The sequence below is a fragment of the Phocoena phocoena genome, chromosome 15, assembly GCF_963924675.1.
Source record: "Phocoena phocoena chromosome 15, mPhoPho1.1, whole genome shotgun sequence".
Lineage (NCBI taxonomy): Eukaryota > Metazoa > Chordata > Mammalia > Artiodactyla > Phocoenidae > Phocoena > Phocoena phocoena.
Window position 1 is genome coordinate 81558743 of NC_089233.1, and position 25765 is coordinate 81584507.

Here is a 25765-nt window from a genome sequence, read left to right on the forward strand (position 1 = left end):
CTCAGTGTTGTGCAACCATCACCTCCATCTAGTTCCGGAACATTTTCAGCACCCCAAAGTAAAAACCCCCTACCCATTAAGCAGTCCCTCCCCACGCCCCCTCCCCCCAGCCCCTAGCAGCAAACAATCTGCTTTCTGTCCAGTGGGTTTACCTATTCTGAATATTTCATATAAAATAGAATCACACAATATGTGACCTTTTGTATCTGGCTTCCCACTTCTTTTTAAGAAAACCATGGTTCACCCCCAAAAGAGGAACTTAGCAGAAACAGACTCAACTCTGGTGTCTTGAGCAGGGGTTACCTGTAGCCTGTTGCTCCAGTTGTGGCTTGCCCTGGTTTTTTCCCTTTCATTTGCTGATGAATCTCTTCTCCTTTTTCTCTTCTCGGTTAATTGAGCTTTGCCTGTTTTGGCTTTGCCCTCTTGCTGTTAATAGGGCCTCCACACTAGAAAATTGATTTGGGGGTTAGTTTGTATATTTAATAACGTTTGTATAATAAAGATTTAAGTGTATAGAAAAATAGAAATAGGTTATTGGTATAATAAAAACATTTAGCCTTTGTTTAAAGAAAAACCAGTTCCTAAATCACTAATACTTAGTAAGCATTCATAAAGCAGGTTTTTTTAAGTCCTAAACAACATTTAATGAATATTAGTACAATGTTATTAATTTGGTTTTCATTAGAGCAATCTGCATCTGCTATAATCCCTAGGATTAAAAGTTTCTATGGAGAAATTGGAGAAAGTTTCTATGGTGAAAAGTTTGGAGAAAGTTTCTATGGTGACATTTTTTAGAGGAACATAAGAAGTAAATGTGAGGGGCTTCCCTGGTGGTCCAGTGGCTAAGATGCAGGGGGCCCAGGTTTGATCCCTGGTCGGGGAACTAGATCCCACATGCTGCACTGAAGAGTTCACATGCCGCAGCGAAGATCCCACATGCTGCAACTAAGACCCAGCACAGCCAAATAAAAAAATAAATAAAGAAGTAAATTAAAAAGAAGTAAATTGTGAAAGTGCTTTTTGCACCTTTGCCCCACCCTAGCCTCCAGTGACAGCACTGTTAGCTGTTCGGTGTCTAACGCCCCCTACAGACCTCTGCAACCCCAACACACAACACACTTCCCTGCACCTCTGCAAGAGAGACACAAATAGACATGTACGCTTCCCACCGGCATGGAATCATATTACACATATTTTGTAACCTTATTTTTTTCTACTTCTCTGTCTAATTTAAACATTTTCTTGGCCATACATACAGATTTCCTTATTCTTTTTCTTTTTTTAAATTTATTTGGTTGCATTGGGTCTTAGTTGTGGCAGGCGGGCTTCTTAGTTGCAACTCGCCGGCTCCTTAGTTGTGGCAGACAGGGTCCTCAGTTGCGGCTCGCGGGCTCCCCAGCTGTGGCACACGAACTCCTACTTGCAGCATCATGTGGGATCCAATTCCCGGACCAGGGATCGAACCCAGGGCCCCTGCCATGGGAGTATGGAGTCTTAACCACTGTGCCACCAGGGAAGTCCCACCTTATTCTTTTTAATAGCTGTGTAAGAGTTCATATTTATTTAACCAGTCCTCTGTTGATGGGCATTTAGGTGGCTTCCTCTTCTTCCTTGCTGTACTACACAACTTCATAAATACATACTTGTGCGTGTGCACACTTGTGGGCATGTTTCTGTAGGAGAAAGTCTGCAGAGTGATGCTTTACCTCATACTACTGCCCATTGTCCAGAGATGTTGTACCCACCCACCAACAAATGTGCCTGTTTCCTCAGACAGTTTCCAGCTGGATACCTTCAGACTCTTGCATTATTGCCTGATAGGTAAAACACTGTATGTCCTGTTTGAAATGCATTTCTGTAATTAAAAGTAGGGGCTAAGCATCTCTTATGTGTTTTGGCTGTTTATATTTCTCGTCAACTGCATGTTAATGCCCTTTACCCATTTTTCTATATTGTGTACTGTTGCTTTTATAGACCTCTTTGAATATTCATAAACTCTGAACCTCATATGTGTTTAAAATATTTTCTCCCTGAGTTCCTATTCTGTCTTTTGACTTTTTGTGGTGTTTTAAAAAAATGCCTTTATTTATTTTTATTGATAGAGTCTTTTTTCTAAAAGATTATTGCAAGGGGGTAGGAGTGGAACTTTGGCCTATGTTTGTGGTTTTAATTTCAGCACACAAGTTTCTCCTCTCTCTGAAAAGTAGAGCTTTTCCTAAGTGACTAAGAAAACTTTCCTAAGCTGAAATGGCGTAAATCGAAGAAGCAGTTACCCTTAAGACACATCTTGCTAGCAGATGCACAGAATAAATAGGGATAAAGCACAGATGGTCACAGACACAGTTCAAAGCTATGGCAGCTTGACTCTGAGATGCTGGATGTAGTTCCTGTAGAAGGAGCTTGGGGTGCGAGCTGCCTGTATAACAGCTCGCTGCAAAACAAATGCTGAATGCCATTTTTTAGTTTTTGCCATTTTTCATAAAAGGAGAAATCCACTTTGGATTTCTTTCCGTTAGCGAAAATAGGTACTAATGTAGGTCTTTCGTAAAAATGAAGTGGCGTAAGGCAGACTTTCAGAAAGCGGGGTGTGTGTGTGTGTGTGTGTGTGTGTGTGTGTGTGTTTTAAGTACTTTATTTATTTAGGACACACTGAATTTTTTTTTTGATGGAATCAAATATAACCATTTTTTTCTTTGAGGTTCTTGGCCTTTGTGTAAACAAAACAAATGTTAATTGATAATGTGGGTAATGATTTTTAAATTGTTATTTAAGTCATTCTCCATGTTGGATTATTTCTCCAGATTTTGTTTCCTGCGGTGCTGTGGTTGCGTGTTTTCTGAACGAGCCCTGAAAGAGATAAAAGCAGAAGTTTGTCACACGGTGAGTTGTTGACATACATCATTTGCTCCTTCCCAGTAGCTGAAGAAATCAGATGGTTTGGGGTCCCCCCTCCATGTGTCATTTCAGCATCTTTCAATTCTTTCTGAAACATGAATCTAATTAGTTGCTTCTCTGCTTAAAACCTTTCTACTCCCGTCCTTGCCGGAAGTAGAGACTGAGACCGCCTCTTGTGACGTGTCCCTGCCCGCCTGTCCTCTCCTGTGCCTTTGTCCCCTCCACCGTGACTTGCCAGCGGGAGGGGTCCTGCTCCCCGAACCTTAGTTCCGGAGCCATTGCTTCCTGTGTGAACCTTGCTGCTGTCTCCTTCCCTGTTCCCTGGGCACCTTATTATCCCACTGATCTCATCACAGTGTAATTGCTAGTTAGGTGGTGCTTTCCCTACTGGACCATGAGAGTTTCTTCTTCTAACTCTTTTTTTTTTTTTTAAGACTTTATATTTTTTCGAGCAGCTTTAGGTGCACAGCAAAATTAAGAGGAAAGTAAGGGGTTTCCCCTGTATCCTCTACCCTCACACGTGCCTCCCCCATTATCAGCATCCCCCCCAGAGCGGTGTACTCGTTCCAGATAGTGAGCCTACGTTGACACCCCATCATCACCCACATCCCCTTTACATTAGGGTTCACTCGTGGTGCTGTACATTCTGTGGGTTTGGACAAGTATATAATGACGTGTATCCATCATTATAGCCTCACGTGGTGTATCTTCGCTGCCCTCGTGATCCCGTGCTCCACCTGTGAGTGTTTGAGAGCGAGGGCAAAGCTCGTCCATCCTTCACCCCGCCAGCCTTGTTCTCCCCAGCGCAGGTCGCACGTCCCCAGTAGACGCCCTCGGGAGTGAGCAAACCCATCACGTGGGGGCGCGCCTGCTCAGCTCACGCGAGGGCGGTACTGAGGGCTTTGCCCTCACGGGGTTGCTGCTGCAGCCCAGGATGTCCGTGTCTGGGTGTTCCGCCGGTCCGTGGGGAGCCTGGCATTTACTTTAATGTCATGGATACCAACAACTCCTGGCTGCATTTTCACCCACATTAATTCTGCTTGGATTTCCTTAGGCCTCCCGGTACTGTTTCTCCCTGTTGTGAATTATTCTTTGATCCAGTAGCTATCGTGGAACAGCTGCCATGGGCAGTACCGTCCTAGGCACGTGGGGTGGCGTACATTGTAGATAAGATTGATCCAGTCCCTGCCTTCATGGGACCCACATTCCAGTTGGAGAGAGAGACACTCAGGTAACCGAACAAGGCAGTACCGCTTGTGACAGCTGCCAGGAAGGAAGCGCAGAGGGTGAGGTGCCGGAGGGCGAGAGGCCCCCTCAGCGGGGGTTGGCGGGGGCGCCTCTGGGGCCTTGAGCTAAGACCCGAGGGTGAACAGCAGCCAGCCGAGCGAGGTCTGAGCCAAAGCTCAGAAGTGGTGGAGGACTTCGTTAGTTGAAGGAGCAGAGAGTGTGGTGGACAGTGGGGACAGGAGAGAAGTAGATGAGGTTGAGGGTGAGGCAGGGGCCACCTTCTGTAGGGCCCAGGTGGCCGCGCTGGGGCTTGTGGATTTTACCCTAAGAGCAGTGGGAAGCTGGGGACAGCTTTCGGCCAGGCCGGATGTACTTTAGTTTCAGAACGATTTCTCTGTAAAGAAGTCAGACGTGGAGGAGGATACGCTCAAATGTGATTCCATTTATTTGAGACTCAAAGACAGACAAAAGATGATTGGTAGTGAAGAAGTCAGGGAGGGGCGTGGAGTTGTTTCCAGTTTGGGGTGATTACGGATCAAGCCATCAGAGAATTTGGAATCTGTCTCATTAAGCTTTTGCCAAAAAAAGAGGAATTCAAAGAATGCATTGAGGAATTGATTCATGTCGTTTATTGTCCAGTATTTATTATGTCTCCTGTGTTCACGACGATGCTACAGGTGTTCCCAGGGAGGATGGGATGTGAAGGAATCAGTGCCTGTGCTCAAGGAGACTGCAGTCGTGCAGGAATCAGGCTACATGAAAAATCATATTTTGTTTTGTTTTTTGAGGCCAGTTGCCAAGTGGATGTAAGGATGCTACTGGAGTTGAAGGGCCAGAGAACTTTCTGGCTGTGCTGGTGAGAAATGACTTTATGGGAGGAGACATTTGTTAGGCCTTGAAGGCAGAGCGTGTTCTCACGGGTCAGGCTTTCCCAGAGAGTGGGACATGGCTGCGGGTGTAGGCGAGTTGGTGTGAGGGCTCCACAGACAGGACTCCAGACGCCCCAGTGGGACATTGCACAGCAGGACGGTGGCTCCCGTTCTGGCGCACCTTCTGCCTGTGTGCCTGCCTGCCTTGCGGAGAAAGTCTCCGTTTGGTCCTCAGATGGTTTCAATACATCTCACTGAGCTCCCAGGAGAGAGCGGACCTTACGCTCAGAGCTTTGGCAGGCAGGGCCTCGAGAGATATGTTTGTGTTCTCTGCATTTTTATGCTTTCTTTACATTTATGGCAAGGGGTACTGTTTTTATACATATGGTATGAATATAAAGTCAACATTTAAAGTAAATTTAAGTAAAAACAATGGGTAGCTTTTTTTTTTTTTGCGGTACGCGGGCCTTTCACTGTTGTGGCCTCTCCCGTTGTGGAGCACAGGCTCCGGCCATGGCTCACGGGCCCAGCCGCTCTGCGGCATCTGGGATCTTCCCGGACCGGGGCACGAACCTGTGTCCCCTGCATCGGCAGGCGGACTCTCAACCACTGCGCCACCAAGGAAGCCCAACAATGGGTAGCTTTAACGAAAAATATTAAGATACTGACGGTACCTTAGGCAGGGGAACACCTGAAGTTTGAGAGACGCCCTTATCAGTGATGGTGGGTGCGCTGTGGGCAAAGGGAATGTGTGGGAGAGGAGAGCAGCTGTCACAGTCAGGGGAGGAAGTGCCGGGGCAGCCTGTGAAGATGGGGCCTCAAGATGTAGTCCTGCCCCAGCCGCTCAGGAGCAGGGAGAGGCCAGAGATGTGAGTCAGACTGCTGGCGGAAGCTCTGAGTGCCAGGCAGAGGGGCCGCTCGGGGGGCGTGCAGCAGGCGGCCCTTGACGCCTTGGCAGCAGCACAGCGCCTGGGGAGCAGCGGGGTGTAGGTCTGTGCAGTATGGGCAGAGGGAAAAGACTAAACAAGAGCAAGAATCTGACAGCAGGTGAGCAAAAGGAGCCTGAGAGAGAAGTATCGTGAGGGAAACGGCTCAGCTGGCCTGGGCTTCCTGCGAGCAGGAAAGGAACCTCGCTCGCATTTGTTCTGTGTCCAACTGTGTGCGTGTTTTCACAAATAGTGCGCGAGGCGTTGTCTGAGTGTTAGACACATCCGCAGGCACACTGAGGAAATTTACTTGAAAGGATATAAATATGAGAAGGTGGGAAATGAAGCTGAAATTTATTAAAGCAGCCAAGTGTCCTGAATCAGTGGTTCCCAACCCAGGCTGCAGAATCCCCACAGTGGTTTGCTAAGTTCCCACTCCCGACCTCAGACCCCTCGTGAGAATCTTCAGGGTTAGTGTGGAGCCCACACGGAGTTCCACTTTTATATAAGCTCCCAGAATAATTCTAAGGGGCAGGCAGGTCTGGGGGACTCGGGGATCGAAAGCAGTCAGGCTTCTTTCCCTGACCCACAGGGATAGCTTTCTTAGATTGGCATGCAATTGTCCTCTTCATTGGCTGACCTCAGGCATCCATAAGCATCTTGACAGACTTGAAGCAGAATAAGAGTGTCTGCTCACAGCTCTGCAGAGAAGTTGATTTTATTTCATGGAAGTGCAACATTGCAAGGGAACTCTGACATCATTTTGTTGGTGTCTGGGAACAAAGTGCTAGTAAACGTCTGAAAGTCTACGTAGAGCGCTTCAAGGGAAAGGAAGGAAGTAGGAGGAAAGGGGAAGCAACTGCATCAGGATTGCGCAAGAAGCCAAGACCAGTTGAGGACCGGACACCGGCTCCTCCAGCCTCCTAATGGGGGCTGCCAGGGCTGTTGAGACCACCTGCAGTCAAGACAGGACCCTGGCTGGAGTCCAGGAACACCTCAGGGACAAAATTCTCTTAAAAATAAATCTGTTATCAGAAGAGTAACATTTTACTCTTTTCACTTGTATAATCTCCTTAAAAATTGCCTTTGCAACGTAGCTAGATTGAATACTCTGCGTATTAGTTTGCTAGGGCTGCCATAACCAGGTACCACAAACTGGGTGACTTAACAGAAATTTATTTTCTTACAGTTCTGGAGGCTAGAAGTCTGCAGTCACGATGCTGGCTGGGTTGGTTCTTCCTGAGGGCAGTGAGGGGAGGATCTGTTCCAGACCTGTCTGCCTGAGTTGTCGGTGGCCGCTTCTCCCTGTGTCTGTTCATATTGTCTTCGCTCTGTGGAGTTTGTCCCTGTGTCCAAATTTCCCCTTTTTATAGGGACACCAGTCGGGTTGGATTAGGGCCCACACTAGTGACTGCACCTTAACTAATTGCACCTGCAGAAGGTGACATTCTGACATACTGGGGATTAGGACCTCGACATTTGCCGGGGCGGGGGGAGCATAATTCAACCGATAACACTATACAATTTAGAAAATCAGAGCATGGGACAGTCAGTCAGTGGCACACTTGAGTGGGAGTCATTCATTCGGGCACTCACAGGACCGACATTGAGAGCCTGATATATATCAGTTTTGGTTCACACATCAGCACTGGCTGGCTTGGGAGTATAAATCACTTCACCTCTCTGGGCTTCAGATTCTAGTATGTAAAACAAAGGAATTGTAGTAAATTTTTGGACGTTTTCCTTTTAGACCTAAATTCCAAACAATGACATTTTTAAATGAAGAAAAAATCCAGTGACAAATTCGTATACTGTCATTAGGAATCAAGCTCGTACTTCTAATTTCAAGTCTCCAAAGTTTAGTAATACTATCAGTCAAGGTTGGCTACGTCCTGTAACAAACAGCCCCCCAATTCCAGTGGCTAATAACGGTGAGAGCTCCTGGTTAGGCAGCTTTCTTTTAAGGGAAACTCAAGGACTCAGGCTTCGTCTGTCTTGTAGGTCTGACCTCCTCTGGTGTTTAGAGTATTCTCCGTTCAGTTGGCTGATGGGAACAGAGAAGGAAGCATCTAGCTTAGGAGGTTTTTATGGGCCAGGCCTACTTAATGCTTCTGTTCACATTCCATTGGCCAGAACTCAGTCACGTGACCACAGCTACATGCAGGAGCCTGGGGATTATAGTCTAGCTGGACGCCCAGGAAGAAGAGGTGAACAGGAGCCACTTCTGCCAAACTAGCAAAAGGAAGAGTGATGGCGCAGTTTCGGGAGCTGTAGTGCGTCGTGAAAATGTGAATGAGGGAAGATAAGGCCACAGTGTCAAAGTCTAAAGCAAATATTTTCATGTTTTACGTAATGTCTGAAATTTAGAGGAACCAACATCATAAGAACAGTGTCAGGGACTTCCCTGGCGGTCCAGTAGTTAAGACCGCACTTCCACTGCAGTGGGCACGGGTTCAATCCCTGGTCAGGGAACTAAGATCCTGCATGCTGCGCCGCACGGCCAAAGGAAAAAACAAAAAAAGGAAGACACCTTCCCATGGAAACAGAAAGGAATAAACAAGTAAACAGACACGATAGAATGTGATATTTAAAAAAAAAAAAAAAAACGAACAGTGTCAGGAACCTCCGTGATACTGAGGGTGTGCACGTTCTCTGCTTTTCCCTGTGTAGTTCCATCGACATTTGGCTTTTCAGTTCCCTAGAAGAGACTCCAGGTTTTGAAGTAGCTCTGGTTCTGTGTCTAAAACACATGGTGTGCACACTTGATTTCAGTAAACAGAGTCCAAAGAGATGTAGTTGCTAGGTTTCTTTGTTTTCACTGTCAGCAAAGCACCAGCCGAAAAATTAGTTGTATTCCCCACTATGTTCTTCCCTTCTTGTAATAAGAAGAAACACATTGGAGTAATCACAGGTTGCAAAATAAATGATGTGCTTGTTACTCAAAACACGGTCCATGGTCCTGCAAATATTGACATCGCCTGGGAGGTTTTTGTATTTTTGTTTTTTAAGAAATGCAGACTCGCAGGCCCCTCCCCAGACCTGCAGAATCAGAAACCGCATTTTAACAAGAGCCCCAGGGCACTTGTATGCACAGTAAAGCTTGAGAAGCTGATCTGGGTGTTAGAGGTGTGGGCAGCAGTATTTGACTTGCTAGCCTTCTGGCTTCATTTATTGAGGCTTTGTGACAGGTGAGCGCGGTGTGGGGATATTTTAAAGTCAGAAGCGAAACAAAAATTTACACTCGTATACCTTTTGTTTGTTTGTTTTGAGTACTTGTCATGGAGGGGGTGGAGTGGAAAGGGGAGAAAATAAGGAAGGAGGTCTCTTCAAAAGCGGTTGGCAAATTCTCCTGTTCAGGCCCAGCCTCCTTCACGCTTTTCCTTTCTACTGTCTTTATGGTCTTTGTGAATATTAAGCCTCAAGAAATCATATACAGCACAGGCAGCTGTAAACTTCTACATGAAAGAAAAATACAATAGAAAAATTGAACAGTAGACTGCGTGTTAGCGAGAAGGTTCTGTTCCCCAGAAAGTTAGAGGAATCATCCCAGTATCCCTGATATCCTCCAGGTTGCCTTTAAGTTACAGTCTGTAGCAATGTATTTCAGACGTGTTTTACATACGATTTAATTTTGTTCTTTTACTTCATGAATGAGAACAGTCAGAGGCTGAGTCAGGGTAGAGAGAGCAGCGGCTTCTCGCTGGTTCTGATCCCCACGGAGCCTGCTGCTTTACCTTGGCCTCCCTGGCCTGTCCCCTGACGCTCCACCGAAACCCAGCTTGTGCTTCCCTGAATCTCATGCTGCTTCATTCCACCGTGCCTTTTAGTTAGTTTATTATTTTTATTTTATCTCACTGTTACTGAAAGGATTCACTGAGATGACTTCTTCCATTATAATGTTTGAGCCCTCTGAGGGTAGGTATGTGTTTGAATTTGGGTTCTTTGAGTTGACATTGAAATGAAATGAAGGAAGGCTTATCTTTTAAGTAATTTGAAAAGATGTAAGCTTCTCCTTTATTTTTTATTTTATTTAATTTTAAAAATGCAATGGGGTGTGCACTTACTTGCAAATGAGTTGTGATGAAACGTAAGGGACATGATTGTGGTGAACCTGAGCTTTCGGAACAGCCAGTCGGAACATGGCCGTGAGCTGTATGTCTGCCTGTGAGCAGGGAGGCTGCACCGAGCTGTCTGGGGCTCTCATGCCCTTCTCTGACGGTCTTAACCCTCTACTGTGTGTTCTCCCTGGGATTACGTATCTTTGGGGAAGAAATGTTTGTTTAAACAGAGATTTTAATATGCTGTGGGTAGCTTGGGTTTGATTTGTGGGCTGTGCTTTCAGAGCCTCTTTTCCTTCTATGTAGTTTTCGTCCTTTGCAAGGGCTATTTTCATTGAGTGGATTTCATTTCATTTCTCTGTTTGGGAAGCATCAGTTCACTGAGGGGTTATACTTCGCCCTTGAATTATACATTTATTTATTTAGTGTCCTCTCCTGTGGTTCCTGCTTTTCCTTTATTTTAGTTGTTTTAAGTTGTGCTATTTAATAGTTGTATATTTCCAGCCTTGTATGATGCCGTGAGCTCTTTTTTAGAATGAGAGTATATTAAAAGTCCTCGACAAAACAACAAAGATTCGCGGACTTTTGGCAGACCTGAATCTGTGAGTAGAGAGAATTAAGACCATTCATGCCTTTGACCTGTGCTGTTCTGTATGGTAGTCATCAGCCACATGTGACTATTTAGATTTCAATTAATTAAAATTTTAAAAGTTAAGGTTCACTTACAGCCACTGCAGCCACGTTTCAGATGCCCGGCTCTCCCCGTGGTTGTGTCTGGTATCAGACTGTGCAGACGTAGACCACTGCATCATCACAGCTGCACGGCTGCAGGGACCTAGGGCGGCCTTTGTAGGAAGTTGTGTTTCAACTCCAGAATTTTATTTTACCCAAAGGAAATAGACTCTTCCATGCTTTTCTAGGATTTCCAGAACAAAGTTACATTGTTCCCAGCCAGAGATAAGCATATTTTCTCCCATTTTCTGTGGGAGTTTGTTCTTTTTTAGAATCTCATCCACAGTAGTATATCTTTACGACAAGATATGTTCTTATTCTGACCTGAGCCTGAATCTAAGTGTTTGGGGGACTTTGATTTTCAGCAGCTGTTAAGTGAGGCAGTCGAGCCTCCAGGTCACTTACCCAGTCACCAGTGGGACTTTGAGTTATTTTTTCTCTTGTGATTTCTTTCTCAAAGCCGTAAAAGTGGCCTATAATCAATAGCAGAGTCTTGTTGGTAGCATGCTTCTAAACTCATTTCAGGACTAACTTGTGTCAAGGAATTATTTTCCCATTCTTTTTGGTTGAATGTTCTCTGATTTCAAGTTAGGGAAACAGAATTATACCAGTAAGAAAGCAAACATTCTCTATAACTTCCAGCTCAGCGGTTCAATTTCATATGAAAATGACTCTCCCGTTTGAAATGCCAGTGTGGTTCCACAGGGACCTCCGCCTGCCCTAGAACTTTAAGTCTGTGCCACCGCTCCAAGCATGAGACCACAAGAGGCTCGGTCGAGTCAAACTGGTTGGCAAACAAAGAAGGTGATTGAATGATCCAGGGCAAGTCTCCTGGTCCATACACACAGGCGTCCTGGACATAGTGGCCTGCAAAGGGAACACAGAAACTTAGCTGCCTTTGTTTCCTCGTCAGTTTACATCCACGTGGAAAAGTGATGCACTTCTAAGGTCATCTGTAAGGCCTCTCTGCTTCATGCCAGTTCAGATTAAATGGGGTTTCCATGATCGCTTTGACAGGGGCTTTTATGTTGAATTTTGAATTCATGATGGAAGGGAAGCTTTCATTTGTTTGGTTAGTGATTTCTGAAATGTTTAATGGCTACTTTAGGTGAATACTGTAGAATTTTAGCTAGTCATGAGCACGAGGGGGAAGTAACAGCCATCATTTGCCAGATAACACCTAAGTTCTGATAGCTGCTCTTTTAAGTTCCATGAACTTTTCAACTATTTTCCTCGGTTGTGGGTAGTTCATAAGAGTTGTGTTGGTTTTAACAACCAACACAATGCTTCAGCCTTCTATTGGTTCAACCTTCTTTTGGTTTTGCAGAGTGAGTTTGATATAAATAAAAGTAATTAAAATTGGAATTCTAGTTTGAATCCAGTACTGATTGGACTCCTTCGAGGTGAACTCAGTAGCACGTTTTATGTGTCTGACACTGTGCTTGACTCTTCCTACTCTTTTTTTTTTTTTTTGCGGTACGCGGGCCTCTCACTGTTGTGGCCTCTCCCGTTGCGGAGCACAGGCTCAGCCGCTCTGCAGCATGTGGGATCCTCCCGGACTGGGGCACGAACCCGTGTCCCCTGCATCGGCAGGCGGACTCTCAACCACTGCGCCACCAGGGAAGCCCCCTCCTACTCTATTTTAATCCTCCCACCAACACTGGGAGGTGGTTTCTGTCATCACCTTCAGTTTGGAGAGGCAGGAGTGCTCAGTTTGCGTGTAAGGGAAATTTCTGTTCATTTTGGAGACCTTGCTCTTTTCTCTGCTCAGTGCTGCCATGCTCTCTCCCCTCTGCTGATACTGTAATCCTACTTCCAGAAACTTATCTTAAGGAAATATTATTTAAAAGGGTTGGAACTGCATGCATAGAAATGTCCAGTGTTGTTTGTAAGACTGAAAAAAATCAAAAGGAATCTTTTCCCCGCCAAGCGTGCATTCGTGTAGTGAAGGGCCTAGAACTGGCCCATGGTGAGCATCGTATGCGTGAAAGCTGTTATCATGATCAGAATCTTTTTAACTGATAGACTCGTGGTGCAGTGTCACAGAATCTCAGTAGTATTACATTTAACCAGTTGAAAGTGTAAGTATGAAGATAGTATGAAAAGCTTAGGACGTAGTGAAAGAGGAATCAACTGCTCCTTGACCGTAACTGCATGCTCTGTAGCTTATGTACGTACGAACTGGAAGGGAACACAAATAAATGGAACGTTGTCAGAATTGCGTTAATGCTGTTTCGGTGATTAAAAATAAACAAACTCTTTGTTGCTGATAGCAATGGGATGGCTCTGCACTGTGTGCAGAGCTGGGCCATATGCTCCCCCAGTGGCGTGGCATCAGGCAGCCGCACCTGGTTTGAGACCCAGCTCTGCCACTGCCTTTGCCACTTCCTGTGCCACGTCCTGTGACTCTGGGAGTGACCTCACTTCTCCGAGTCTGGGGTTCCTCGTCTGTAAAGTGTGCATAATGATAGTTTCTACCTGCAGATCGCTGTGAGCATCGACAGCAGGCCCAGAGCCGGGTTCCAGAAGGGTTTACCACAGACCCTGCAACAGTGCTTGGCCTAAGTCGGGACTGACTGAATGCTGGCCAGGGTTGGCCCTGTACTACTGCTTTGCTAGTAGAACCATTTGCACAGTGAAGCTAGTGATGGCAAGAACTTTCTGAAGTGTTTACTTGTAGGGAATAATGATTCTCGTTAAGACTCACAGTGACTAGGTTTTCTTGCAAACATTATTAACATACTCAGATTTTGCTACTCTAAGAATTTGGAATCACTTTATCATTGACAGCCACAACCCTTCATGACATCTTTTTTTTTTTTTTTTTTTTTTTTGCGGTACGCGGGCCTCTCACTGTTGTGGCCTCTCCCGTTGCGGAGCACAGGCTCCGGACACGCAGGCTCAGCGGCCATGGCTCACGGGCCCAGCCGCTCCGCGGCATGTGGGATCTTCCCGGACCGGGGCACGAACCCGTGTCCCTTGCATCGGCAGGCAGACTCTCAACCACTGCGCCACCAGGGAAGCCCCATGACATCTTATATACCATTGGTGAATCACTTTTTCAGGAAGAATCTGAGCCTCTCCTTTTCTGAGCATTTATCCGCCAGTCCTGTCAACCCCTGTGAGCCACTTACTGTCTGAAGAAAGGCCAGGGTTGTTTGTTAGTCTGTCGTTTAACTGTTACCTTCTTTCTATGTGACTATCCCCCTAGCTGAATCATATCTACCTTTTAAAAAATACTAGAAAATTATTCCAGTCCTTCTGACCTGGTACCTGTTCAGGAGGATGGCTGTGCACATGGCAGCGGGAATTGTTTGTCTTTGAACTGTTCTGGTATTAGATTTTCCATTTTTTGTTTGTCCACAACCTGTTTCTTTTAGGTCAGTCTTTAAATCAGCTTGGAAACTGGGCGAACCTAGTTTATTTTGCATTATCTGATATACTGTATTCAGACCCGAGGACTGTACCCAGATGCCTTGTGAAAAAAGGTTATGTATCTCTGCAGTAGCTCCCGTGGTGGTTAGGGAGCTGCTTGTAGACAGACAGCGCAGGGCCCAGGTATCCCTGGAGAGCACGTGCTCTGCCGGAGCCGCCTTCACACACGGCTTTGCTCCAGTCTTCCCGTGTTCTCTGTCCACCACCAGCTGTGGCCCCAGAGACGTCAAGCACGCTCTGTTTTCCTTCCCCGGAGTACACCAGAGAACTTGCCATCTTTCTACTGGACTCGTCCGTATCATGCTGCGAATTGTCTATCATCCATCGTTTCCTCCCTGAGACTGTCTGCTCACCCTGGGGGTTCAGGGGTGCAGAGCGCCGGCCCCAGAGAGGAAGCACGGATAACTTCCCGGGAGCCAAGTTCTAGCTCTTCGACTCCGGAGGTGTTTTCCCCGAACCGATGCACCTGAGAGCTGCTCTGCAGCCAGCTAGTTCTCTTCCAGACTCTTCACAGAACAGAGATGTCCTCTCCTCCACCCCAGATCTGGCTTTTGTGTATTGCCCTGGTCACTAAAGCCTCTGGCACACAAGACAAAGGGGCAAAAGAATTCACAGTCCCTCAGGGAGAATCTCCTGAGGGCAAAGCAAAGAGACCTTTTTTTAGCAAGAACTGCGTAAGAAGTATGGGGGCAGCTGGCTGACCCCACCGAGGAGCATATACCTGTGTTACTCAGGCGTCTGTTCTAGTAAAGAGACCCAGGGAGACAGAGAACTCATTTTAAATAAATGTTAAGGTTTGAATTCTAGGAGCAGGTGGGACAAGCCAGATAGCTCATGTGTTTTCATCTTAAAACTTTAAAAGTTGCAGCCCTGTTGTGTGTTCACTTTGTGAAAATTTATCGACTCAAATACTTAGAATTTGTCTACTTCTCTGTCTGGATATTATAATTCAAAGGAAAGTTTTTTAAAAATTGACACCGTGCTAGTTGGATCGTCACTAATTCTTCCAGATTGCAGTAAACATGACTGTCAGTCTTCTCCCACTGTTTTCGAGGCAGCAGTTGTACAGTTTTTATAAAATTTGAAGCCGTTTTGTGGCTTGGGTTTTGTTTTTATTTTTGTTTTGGCCACGCTGTGTGGCTTGCAGGATCTCAGTTCCCAGACCAGGTACTGAACACGGGCCCCGGCAGTGAAAGCCCAGAATCCTAACCACTAGGCCACCAGGGAACCCCCGTGGGTTTTGTTTTTACCTTTGCAGCCATCATGAACAGTTCCCTCCTTGTTTTTCCATTTAATGGCTCGAACGTTTCCTTCCCATCCAGTGTTTGGAGTGGAACCTGGAGCATCTAAGGGAAAGGACGTGCGGGCATACAGTGAGCAGATGAAGGGGAAGCCCAGCCTCATTCCGAATGCATGTTCTCATCTGATGAAAGGCTAACGCTTCTGGGGGCGGGGTGTGTGCTGCCCCTGTGGTAGTATCAGGGTGGAGCGAGGTCCCGTATTCCGTCTTTGTGCTTAGATTTCACTTTTCATCCCTTCCACCATCCCTAGTAACTCACCTAGTATTGACAACGTGTTATGTTGGGTTTCTTTGGATCGCGTTTTCTCCGCAACAGCTCTCTGGGGGTGATTTGAAAGGATTTTCAGTGGATGTGAGAGGTTTTAAAAAGCTCCTAACCCATTTCTGCTGGATTTCATTGTTTGCACTGTCGCCTGGACTGACTGATTCGCTTAGCTGTTCAAGCTTGAAGCCACATTCGCAATAAGAGCCAATCAGCTTTATAGAAAGAGCAAATAAGCCCATTTAAAGCAGTGCATCAGATTTCCCTCTACCTCTAAGAAAACCTATCTGAAGTATCATATTAGCCACAAACAAAATTACTAGTTTTAATATTTTCCATTCTTAACGAGCCCCTAGCACGATACCTGGCACTAGTAGGTATCCAGCAGTATCTAATAAGTGAAGGAAGAAAGGAAGAACTTTCCAAAGATCTGTGCTCAGAAGTTTCAAAGGGCTCTATGTGAGGAGTGCTGGTACTTCCTTCTGGAGAGGGAGCAAAAGCAGCCAGCCTGATGTGGGAACACGGCGCTCTCTCGGCAAACCTCAGATCCCTAAAAGCAAAGACCCTCCTGGACTACCCCAGTGGAAGGTCTTACAGAACGCAGAGCTGTTTACCAAGGCAAAGAGCCGAAATAGAAAGAATCTTCAGTTAAGGATACACTTCTCCTGTTGTTGCCCCTGGCCTGAACAGACACTGTTTTGCTGGATTGTTCTTACCTTTCAGTCGGTTCAGAGTTACCCAGTAATGTCGCTCTGGGCCGTGGATGTCTTTAGACCACCGAAGCATGTCTTTTGCGCGGGTGTCTGTTAGTACAAACTCCACAAACTTCCTTGTTAGTACATAGTAAGCACTTCCAAAATAAATTGTTAAGTTATGGGGTGGTTCATCTTTGAATCTTTCATTTGGAGGTACATAGATATCTTCTTCAGGGGTGAATTCGGGATGGCTTTGACTCGTCTTGGATTTAATGTTTGGTGGCTGGATTACTCCAGGAGTTATATTTTTATCATTCCATTTGCTTCTGATGTAGTGTATGATTTCTCTGTTAGTTTTGATTGGAAAATCCTGTCCACAAAGATTAATGACATAGTTCCATTGAAATTTGGAATGGACTAGATCTTTCATACAATTAATATCTGCTTGTAGTCTCCTAAAGCCAGTGTGAGCCATTTTCTCTCTCGTTGATGAAATAAAAATATTTTCAAAACAATTAACCAGGGATTGCACAGCAGTCTTATACTTCTTGGGGGCCTTTTCATCAGCATGAATACAGTAAACATTTTGAGGCACGTAAATAGCTCTGAGCAGCTGGACGAACATAGCCAGCTCCTTATGAATAGTTATAATATATGCCAAAGGGAAGGTGCCCTCTTCTGCAGACAGGGGTCTGGTTATGAAATGCAGCTCCTGGGCTATCCTGGAACAATTTCGTGGTCTGTGTAAATGAGCAAGTATTTCAGATCCATGAGGGTTTTTACAGAATTTTGCAATTTGGGGAGCCACCTCTTTCCCTTCAAACAAAGCCGAACACAGTTCATCTGGATAAAAGCCACATTCCACTACTGCTGGGTAGGTGGGTTCCTCCTCTGGTTCCTCAGGAGCTGGATTCCTTAAATAAAGAAAAATGAAGACGCAAATGGCTACGCACACGAGAAGACCTGGCTTTGTGGCTCGCAGCTGGCTCATGTTTTGAGCTCCAGTCGCCTTCTTATTACCATGGTTTGAAATGTTTTCCTCTAAGCTTCCTAAAAGAACAACAGGCAGAATTTAGGGTGTTGTTAACTCTATCCACCCCCCGTCCCTGCTAACTCTATTGGTGTACACGTATTTAAAGTGTATGATATGATCAGTTTTTATATATGTGTATACTCATGAAACTGTCACCACAATCATGATAACAATCATTTCTTTTACCCCTAAAAGTTTTCTTGGACCCCTTTTACTCCATCCTCCTTCCACCATTGTCTCTGGGCAATCACTCATATGCTCTTGTCACTGTAGACTAGTTGGCATATTCTACAGTTTTATATAAACAAAGTTATACGTATGTACTTTTTTGCCTGGATTTTTTTTCACTTAGGATAATGATTTTAAGATTTCATCCACATCACTGCATTTATCACCATTTTTCCCTTTTTATTGTTGAGCAATATTCCATGAAATGGACGAGCCACAATCTGTTTATCTGTTCATCTGTTGAAGGACACTGAAGTTGCTTCTAGTTTTAGGATATTACAGGATGCTGTAAGCATTTGTGCACAAGTCTTTGTGTAGACCTTTGTTTTTGTGTCTCTGGGGTAAATACCTAAGAGTGAAATGGCTGGCTCGCATACAGGTATATGTTTAACTTCTTAAGAAATTGCCAGGTTTTTTTCCCAAAGTGGGTGTGCCATTTTACATTCCCACCAGCAGTGTATGAGAGCTCCATTTACTGTACATCCTCACCAACACTCGGTATGGTCAATTTAAAAAACTTTACCCAGTCTAATAGGTGCATAGTGGTAATTCATTTTGGTTTAACTTTGCATTTCCCTGATGACTAATTTTCGTGTGTTATTGCCCTTTTATTGGCAGATAAAAATCTCAAATATTTATTTTGGACATAGATACTGTCCTGTTCTGCGTTATTCAGAATTTATCTTACGCCATTATTCTGTATCGTGTTATGAGAATATATCTTTCCAATAAAGAAAACAACAAATCAAGAGAAATTTTGCGATCACATAATTCAACTTGTTGAAATGAGTTTATGAATTGTTTTTAGAGAAGGCTTCAGTGATTAAAAACAAGATATCTTTATCTAATAAAATTATTTGACAATAATTTAGTTTCCTCTCTTGAACTCTACAGAGATGCATGAGGAAGTATTTTAATTAATTAATTATTATTGGCATGCAAAGACCATCCTTTGGAATTTAGGGAAGAAAATTGATCAGGTAAAATGTCTATATTGTTAGTAGTTTTTTCCCTTGTTTATGAATTTTGTCTCTAGGTTTCTGTAAAAAGTCACATCGTTGCTTGTTCCTACTTCCTATTTTAAAAAAAATACTTATTTGTTTTATTTTTGGCTGCGTCGGGTCTTAGGTGTGGCACGAGGGCTCCAGAGTGCATGGGCTCTGTAGTTGTGGCGCGTGGGCTCTCTGTTGTAGCCCTTGCGCTCAGTAGTTGCAGCGTGTGGGCTTAGTTGCCCCACAGCGTGTGGGATCTTAGTTCCCCGACCAGGGATCGAACTCGCGTCCCCTGCATTGGAAGGCAGATTCTTAACCCCTGGACCACCAGGGAAGTCCCCCTACTTCCTGTTTTTAAAAACCCATTTACTGGGACTTCCCTGGTGGCGCAGTTGTTGAGAGTCCGCCTGCCGATGCAGGGGACACGGGTTCATGCCCCGGTCTGGGAAGATCCCAAGTGCCACGGAGCGGCTGGGCCCGTGAGCCATGGCCGCTGAGCCTGCGCATCCGGAGCCTGTGCTCCGCAACGGGAGAGGCCACAACAGCGAGAGGCCCACATACCGTAGAAAAAGAAAAAAAAAAAAGAATTTTGGTGAAAGGTAAACCATGTACCATAGTTGGTTACATTTTCTCCTGTGTTTAGCTTTTGCATGGGAAGGGGGTTTGGGGGGTTTTTTGGTTTGTTGTCTTGGTTGTTGGTTTTAAGCTTATGGTCGAAGTGTAAAACATGCTGGTCTCATCACAGAAATGTTAGCCCCACTTCACTGACAGACTATATACCCCATGCAGGGCCCAGGGGATTGGGTATTTTCAGTGTTTTATGATAATTAAGTGAAGACACGTCCCACGTGTAGTGCGTTGTCCTTCAGGGCAATACGCCGGCTAAATGCTTTCTCTCCCTTACTTATAGAGAGACAGGCACAGGAGCTTGCTCACAGTTAATCTGCTGCCTTTCTGCCTCGTGTTCTGTGAGTGCAGTGCTCATGGTTGCCCGGTTAAATCTTCCTTTTGGCTCCGGTTCACTGTGAAATTTAGAAATCGGTGTGGCTAGAATGCCATGTTGTGGGAAGGGTCACCAGCTTTATTTTCATTGTCTCAGTACAAGCTTTTCCAGGTAGTCAGGACAGCCCTGTAATGAAGCCTTTGGAGAATCCACTGCTGCTGAATCTTACATAGTTCTTGCTGTGACTTTAACCTGCTTCTGGTGGACAGTGTGAAAACTCCCGCAGGAATCAGCTCTCTGGGGCCTCTGGCAGGTTTTCCTGTTTAAGTCGCGATGAGCATCAGTTTCAGCTTTGCAGACATTTCAGTCCTTGGTGATTTGTTGTCGTGGTTTTGTGGCTATAATGTGACATCAACTTTTGTAGTCATAATGAAACTGTAATTGTTAAACATGTGCCTTTTTATCACTAAATTAATTTCCAAGAAATGTAAGTGATATTTTCCAAGTGAGAGGAACATGCAGCCCGTTAAAAAAAAGTGCAGTCTTACTGATTATTGAGCAATTTTTTTCCTCCACAAAGCGTTTAAATTTTTATTTATTTTAAAGACTTTAGAAAGAGTGGCAGTTATCATTATATATCATGGAGCAGATACAAAAGTTCTTTATTCAGACCAGACCCATTATTTTACCATTCCAGTGTTCTCTTTCCTCATGTACTACTGAAATCACAAATGATTTCTAAAATTATTATTTTGTGTGTGTGAGAGAACATCTTAAGGCTTTTTTCGTATAGTGTCATTCCTTAAATTATCTTTCCTGGCCCTTATATATTTTGATAATCTTTTAGCTCCTCATATCTGCAGCCTTTGGTGAGTAGCATCATTAAAATATGTATAGTGTACAGTAGAATTGAATAGCTTCCAGACAGTGAATAATGTTTTGAAGATTACACGTTCAGTTGACTGAGGACATATGACATCCAAGGGATTTTGTAGAATATCTTTCAGTAGCAGTAATTACCAAAGTTACGGTTAAGGATGGTATTAAAATTTTTTCCTTTTCGTGGTACTAGAAATCACAGATGATTCCCAGTTACAGTTCTCAGAATGGAATTATTTTACCTTTTATTTAGGTTTTTGTCCAAGCATAAAATATTGCCAAGGAGTTGTTTCAAAATACATTACTGTCCTAATTATGAGAGCCGGCAAGCATGTTTTCCTTCTTCTTTTCTGCCTTCTTTATCTGTCTGTAGTGCCCCTCTCCCACCGCCCCTACTGCAGGCCTTAACAGCCAAGAACAGAAGTCAGCAATATGGGTCTGGTACTATGTGTTGCCACTAGAACACTTAAGGGCAGTCATTTTGAATTTGTTATGATGGGATTTAATTTGTTATATAGGCTTTTCAGGGGGAGTTGGCAACATCCTGGATAAATTAATTATTTTGCTAAATCTTTTATACTTTGTGGGTTTTGTTTTTTTTTTTAATTTGGTTGCACCGGGTCTTAGTTGCGGCAGGCAGGCTCCTTAGTTGTGGCTCACCGGCTCCTTAGTTGTGGCGTGTGAACTCTTAGCTGCGGCACGCATGTGGGATCTAGTTCCCTGACCAGGGGTCGAACCCCAGCCCCCTGCATTGGGAGTGCAGAGTCTTAACCACTGCGCCGCCAAGGAAGTCCCTCTGGTTTTTTTTTAAAGGTAATTCCTGTTAGTAAATAGAAAATGGGCATCTTTAAAGATGAACTTGTAATATTTTGCCATATATTCTATAGACTATTACTGTTTTAGAGTATTAACATTAGCTTAACCAGATTAAACAATCTAGTCTTTATTTTCTGGACTGCAGATGGGGGTGTATGATAGTACCTGCCTCATGAGGACACCGGGCTAGGGGTGTGGAGCAGATGGCTGAGCGTTTCCCCGCTCAGCCTGGCCCGGGGCAGTGCTCAGTGCTTGAGCGGGGTGGGGCTACTCGGTACCCGCCAGTCCCGGAGCAGTGAGACCCTCAGACCAAAGAAGTCACTGTAGCTGCAGCAATGAAAATTTTGTGTCTGTTATTTTTGTCGTCTCTGGGCTCAGAATGATGTCCAGAGCACCCTACAAGTGAACAGTTTTTTCTTGAACTATTTGAGCTTTATCATAGTAGTTAGACTGATTTCGAATTCAGACCGTCAGAGCTGTCCAGTAAAATAGATGTCTTAATCACACCTGCTTATTCCTAAAATGTGTATACGTTTCTTCAGCCACTTTGATGTGAAGGGGAAAACTACATTTTAGGATATCTATTTAAAACAATCACAACAAAAACAACATTTTTATTAGAGGACTGTTTTTTGAGAGGAAAAGATGCCTGCTACTTCTGCATTTTATAAAATTACTGATATTCCAATAGTTCTATTTTAAAACCATGGAGGAGGCACAGAAAAACATATTTTAGTAGTAAGACCTGCTCAGCTTGTGCCATTCATGATCTCTGCATAGTTAACGAAGCACTTACCGGGAGAGGCTCGCATACGGGGTAGAGGTCCTGGCCGTGTCCGCGCCCAGCCTGGCTTTTTTTTTCCTTCAGTTGCTTCCTTGCTGTGGCTCTGGCTGAAATCACATGAACAGAATTGCTTGGCAGGTTTTGTTACCCTTTCATCCCTGGAGGATTTTATTCTTGTTGATCCTGACGCATGGGTTGGAAAATAGAACCTGCTTATTTCTTCAGGGCTGGCTCCCTGCCTTACAAAGCAAACAGCAGAAAACACCCAGCCCAGGTGAAGGGCAGCGCGGGGTGATTGTTGGATTCTGAAAGCTGGATGAAATCCTGGCAGTCCTGGGTCAAATTCTTTAAATGTCTTTAAAAGTAGGAGGCCAAGTTTGGTTATCGGACACTTTTTCATTAAAGGGATAAATAAAAGTCATTTTAAAATCTCATTTGATTCCTAAGTAGCATGCGGAGTGCTTCAGTGTGGCTCTCCAGAGGCCTGACTTCCGGGAGGCAGGTGCGCCCTGCCGTGCCCCGTCCTCCCGCGGCCGTCTGTGCCTGGTTAGTAACGACTCCCTTTCGTTATTCTCCGATGGATACTTTTCCTCCTAACATCCTTCCTTTTCTGGTTTAAAAGGTCCTCCCGCTCGCTGGACCTCTCTTTAGGTTTATCCCAGATGTGTCTGTGGAGAATAGTGAAGCCAAGAGACGTGAATCACACCCTGCAGAGACTCTCACCCTCGTGGGTGTCCAGACACCTGAGCTCTTTATTTAGTCAGCCGAGTTCAGCTTTTCTTCACCTGCTGCGGTGACTCGAGATACCTGTTGCTCTTTTGCGGAACAGATGTTGCTGTTGCCCTAGAAAGATTTCTTAACTAGGCAGATAGAACCTAGTCTCTTTAGTCTTAAGGGGACGCAGCATTGCTGCATGTGTGACATGTGTGCCTTTTATGTAAAAACAGGTCCGTGCAGCCTTTTAGTGGGGAGACCCTGTATATGTTTGCATGGGGTTGTTCACATTCTGTGAGTTGAGAGACTAATTTTATCAGACAAGAGTCAGGAAAGGAAAGGCCACCCTGTCAGCTGCTGAAGTGTTGCTCCAACTCTGCCCCAACCCCGAGGGCTTGTTTTAAATTGTCCTGTGAGTGCTGCTGAACTGGCCTGGCAGGTCCGTCCCTGGGGGAAGAGGATTGGCGCTGGATTTCACCTGGACCTCACATGCTTAACCTGGAAAAAAGCAGTGGAAGAACCTGAGAAAAGGATGCGGAGAGTTGCCTGCGTGCAGCTTTGACTCCCATAGCTCTAAGGGAGACACAGTAAAACCAACCATGCTGAACGGAGTGTTGTAATAAATGGACAAAAAAACAGGCTTAATGTATCAGCTTCTTTTATTTTTATTTATTTTTGGCTGCATTGGGTCTTCGTTGCTGCACGCGGGCTTTCTCTAGTTTCGGTGAGCGGGGCCTACTCTTCGTTGCGGCGCGCAGGCCTCTCATTGCGGTGGCTTCTCTTGTTGCGGAGCACGGGCTCTAGGCATGCGGGCTTCGGTAGTTGTGGCTCGCGGGCTCTGGAGCGCAGGCTCAGTAGTTGTGGCGCACGGGCTTAGTTGCTCCGCGGCATGTGGGGTCTTCCCAGACCAGGGCTCAAGCCTGTGTCCCCTGCACTGGCATGCGGATTCTTAACCACTGCGCCGCCAGGGAAGCCCTGTATCAGCTCCTTATACTGATGTGATTCAACTAAAATTTTTGAAAGATGAAAATCCTAATAAGTAAAACAGGCATAGAGCGTAAACATGTAAATTACAAAAGAGGCGCTGTGAATACAGTGGGGTGTTTTATGTTTCTTAAAGCCAAAAAGGAGCTGTCTTCTGCTTTTTAGATTAGCATAAGTTTTTTTTCTCCTTCCTTTACGTGGTATGATGGGCATTCTCACATGTTGTAAGGAGTGTAAAGTTCATAACCTTCTAGAGGAGCTATTTGGCTTTAAAATTTCACTCCCTTTCATCCTGGTTTGAAATATTTCTTTAGGTCATGTTCTCATTCCTTCATTCAGCAATTATTTACTGAGCATCCACTGTGTGCAGGACCCTGGGCTTAAGACTCAGCTACAGCCATGAAAGATAAAGACAAAACCTTCCCATTTGGAACTTACAGTGTGACAGAGGGAAGCCCTATTTTAAAAGTCAATACACACATACAGGCATACGTTCATTTATCATAAGCCATGAATACAGGAAACAGGGTTCTGTGATAGAGAACAAGCAAGTCTCAGAAGTGGAATTTGGGGGTCAAAGATGCATGTAATCAGTTGTTCATCACAATTATTATTTGTAGGAACAAAGATTGAGAAACCACTATTCCACTTGTTTGTGATATAAATATACAGACATAGTAGCATATTACTCTTGATTCTGTTTCCTTCAGCACTTTCCTACTGGCCTTTTTTTTTTCAATATTTAAAAAAAATTAACATCCAGAGGTCATGTAAATATACAACGTCTAGTCTGCTTTTCTATTTAACATATACTGAGCATATGCTGTGTTGTCGAAAACTCTTAACATAACTGTATACACTTCCTTTTTTGGAATGTATTATGATTTATTTAGCCATTTCCCACCTTTTTTGGACATCTGAGGTACAAGTCATAAAAGGAAGCAAAACTGAAAATGAATATGTGATTTCACCTGTACGGGAACAGTACACATAGAAAAATGGGAAATCCAGGTGTTTTCTACTTTGTGTACCTATTACTTTTATAAGCAAAGAGAGGGTCAGTCCCTTTGGGCCTCTGGCCTTTGCAGCAGCCCCCCTCCCTTTCTAAAGCCCTCCCCCCCCCCCCGCCCTTTAGTCCACAGAGGAGAGCCCCTGTCTGGCAGCTGACATCGTGGCAGAAACCTGCTTCCTGCCCTGGTTTTGCTCGCCTCCAGGGACGGGCCGCTCCATGCAGGGCCCTGGGTTCCAGCAGAAGCCTGGTGAGGTCAGGCATGACCCCAGAACAGGTGCTGGGCCCGTAGCTGGAGGGAGGGCCACGTGCTGCCGTCCCCAGGGACTGCCCGCTCAGGTCCATGCAGTTGAGGCCTTGTGGGGTGGGTTTGGTATTAGTGGATTTTTTGAATTTTGGAGACAAAGAGCAAAATATCTCAAGTTTTAACGTGCAAGGTTCCTGGCTCAGTGTTGTTACTAGCACCTGATTCAACTCTAGGACTACAACTCGGGTACAACACACCACAGCTGTAGGCAGGACAGGGCCCACCGTCACACGTAGACAACTAAACAGTCGTGTGCAGGGAAGGAGGCTGCGGACCACTGGCACGATCAGTCAGACCCGGGCAGCAAGAGTGGTGGAAAGAGGCGCAGAAAGCCCGCGGGGGAGGAGAGTGAGGGCTGTGACGGGGCAGGGGAGCAGATACGCTAAGGAGGGTAATTGACGCCAGAGCCCCAGCCCCAAGCCCCACGGGGCCTTATCTACCACCTGATTCTGTTCCTGCAGGTCCTTCTTCCTTCTCTCTCCAAGGAGGACAGCCCCCAGGGGAAGGCTCTGCCCCAGTCTCCCACAGCCCGGGGCTTCCCAGGTGGCCTTCCCCTGCAGAGGGGCTGTTCCCCTCCCCTGGCCTCCTGGCATCTCTGTTCTCCAGAGGCAGCCCTGGCCAGACGCCCCCTGTCTGTGCACAGAACTCCTCTCTGTGGCACCAACCTCAGGCTTTGT

The 25765-nt window shown here is 45.3% G+C and overlaps 2 protein-coding genes across 4 annotated transcripts in view; one reads left to right on the forward strand and one right to left on the reverse strand.

Moving 5' to 3' along the window:
• RTF2 (replication termination factor 2) overlaps positions 1–25765 on the forward strand; it is a 39430-nt gene that overhangs the window by 7596 nt on the left and 6069 nt on the right. For all 3 annotated transcript variants that reach the window (XM_065892162.1, XM_065892163.1, XM_065892164.1), the window contains exon 5: positions 2802–2880. In XM_065892162.1, the coding sequence (XP_065748234.1) occupies positions 2802–2880 (79 nt within the window). The remainder of the gene's footprint in view (positions 1–2801; positions 2881–25765) is intronic.
• On the reverse strand, positions 11275–17443 carry LOC136135626 (beta-1,3-galactosyl-O-glycosyl-glycoprotein beta-1,6-N-acetylglucosaminyltransferase 7). Its single transcript, XM_065893553.1, has 3 exons — positions 16421–17443; positions 15393–15488; positions 11275–11574 (listed from the first exon to the last, which is right to left on the reverse strand). Exons 1-3 carry the CDS (start codon positions 17388–17390, stop codon positions 11351–11353), a joined length of 1290 nt encoding a protein of 429 aa, XP_065749625.1. The 5' UTR covers positions 17391–17443; the 3' UTR covers positions 11275–11350.

Excerpts from the sequence above, each read along its gene's own strand:
- LOC136135626 (XM_065893553.1), bottom strand. The coding sequence starts at position 17,390 with ATGAGCCAGCTGCGAGCCACAAAGCCAGGTCTTCTCGTGTGCGTAGCC. Across the intron at positions 15,489-16,420 it reads AACTCTGAACCGACTGAAAG|ATGCTCCAGGTTCCACTCCA; the intron begins GTAAGAACAATC and ends CCTTTCCCTTAG. Across the intron at positions 11,575-15,392 it reads TGTTCATGATGGCTGCAAAG|GCCACTATGTCCAGGACGCC; the intron begins GTAAAAACAAAA and ends TTCCCTTTGCAG.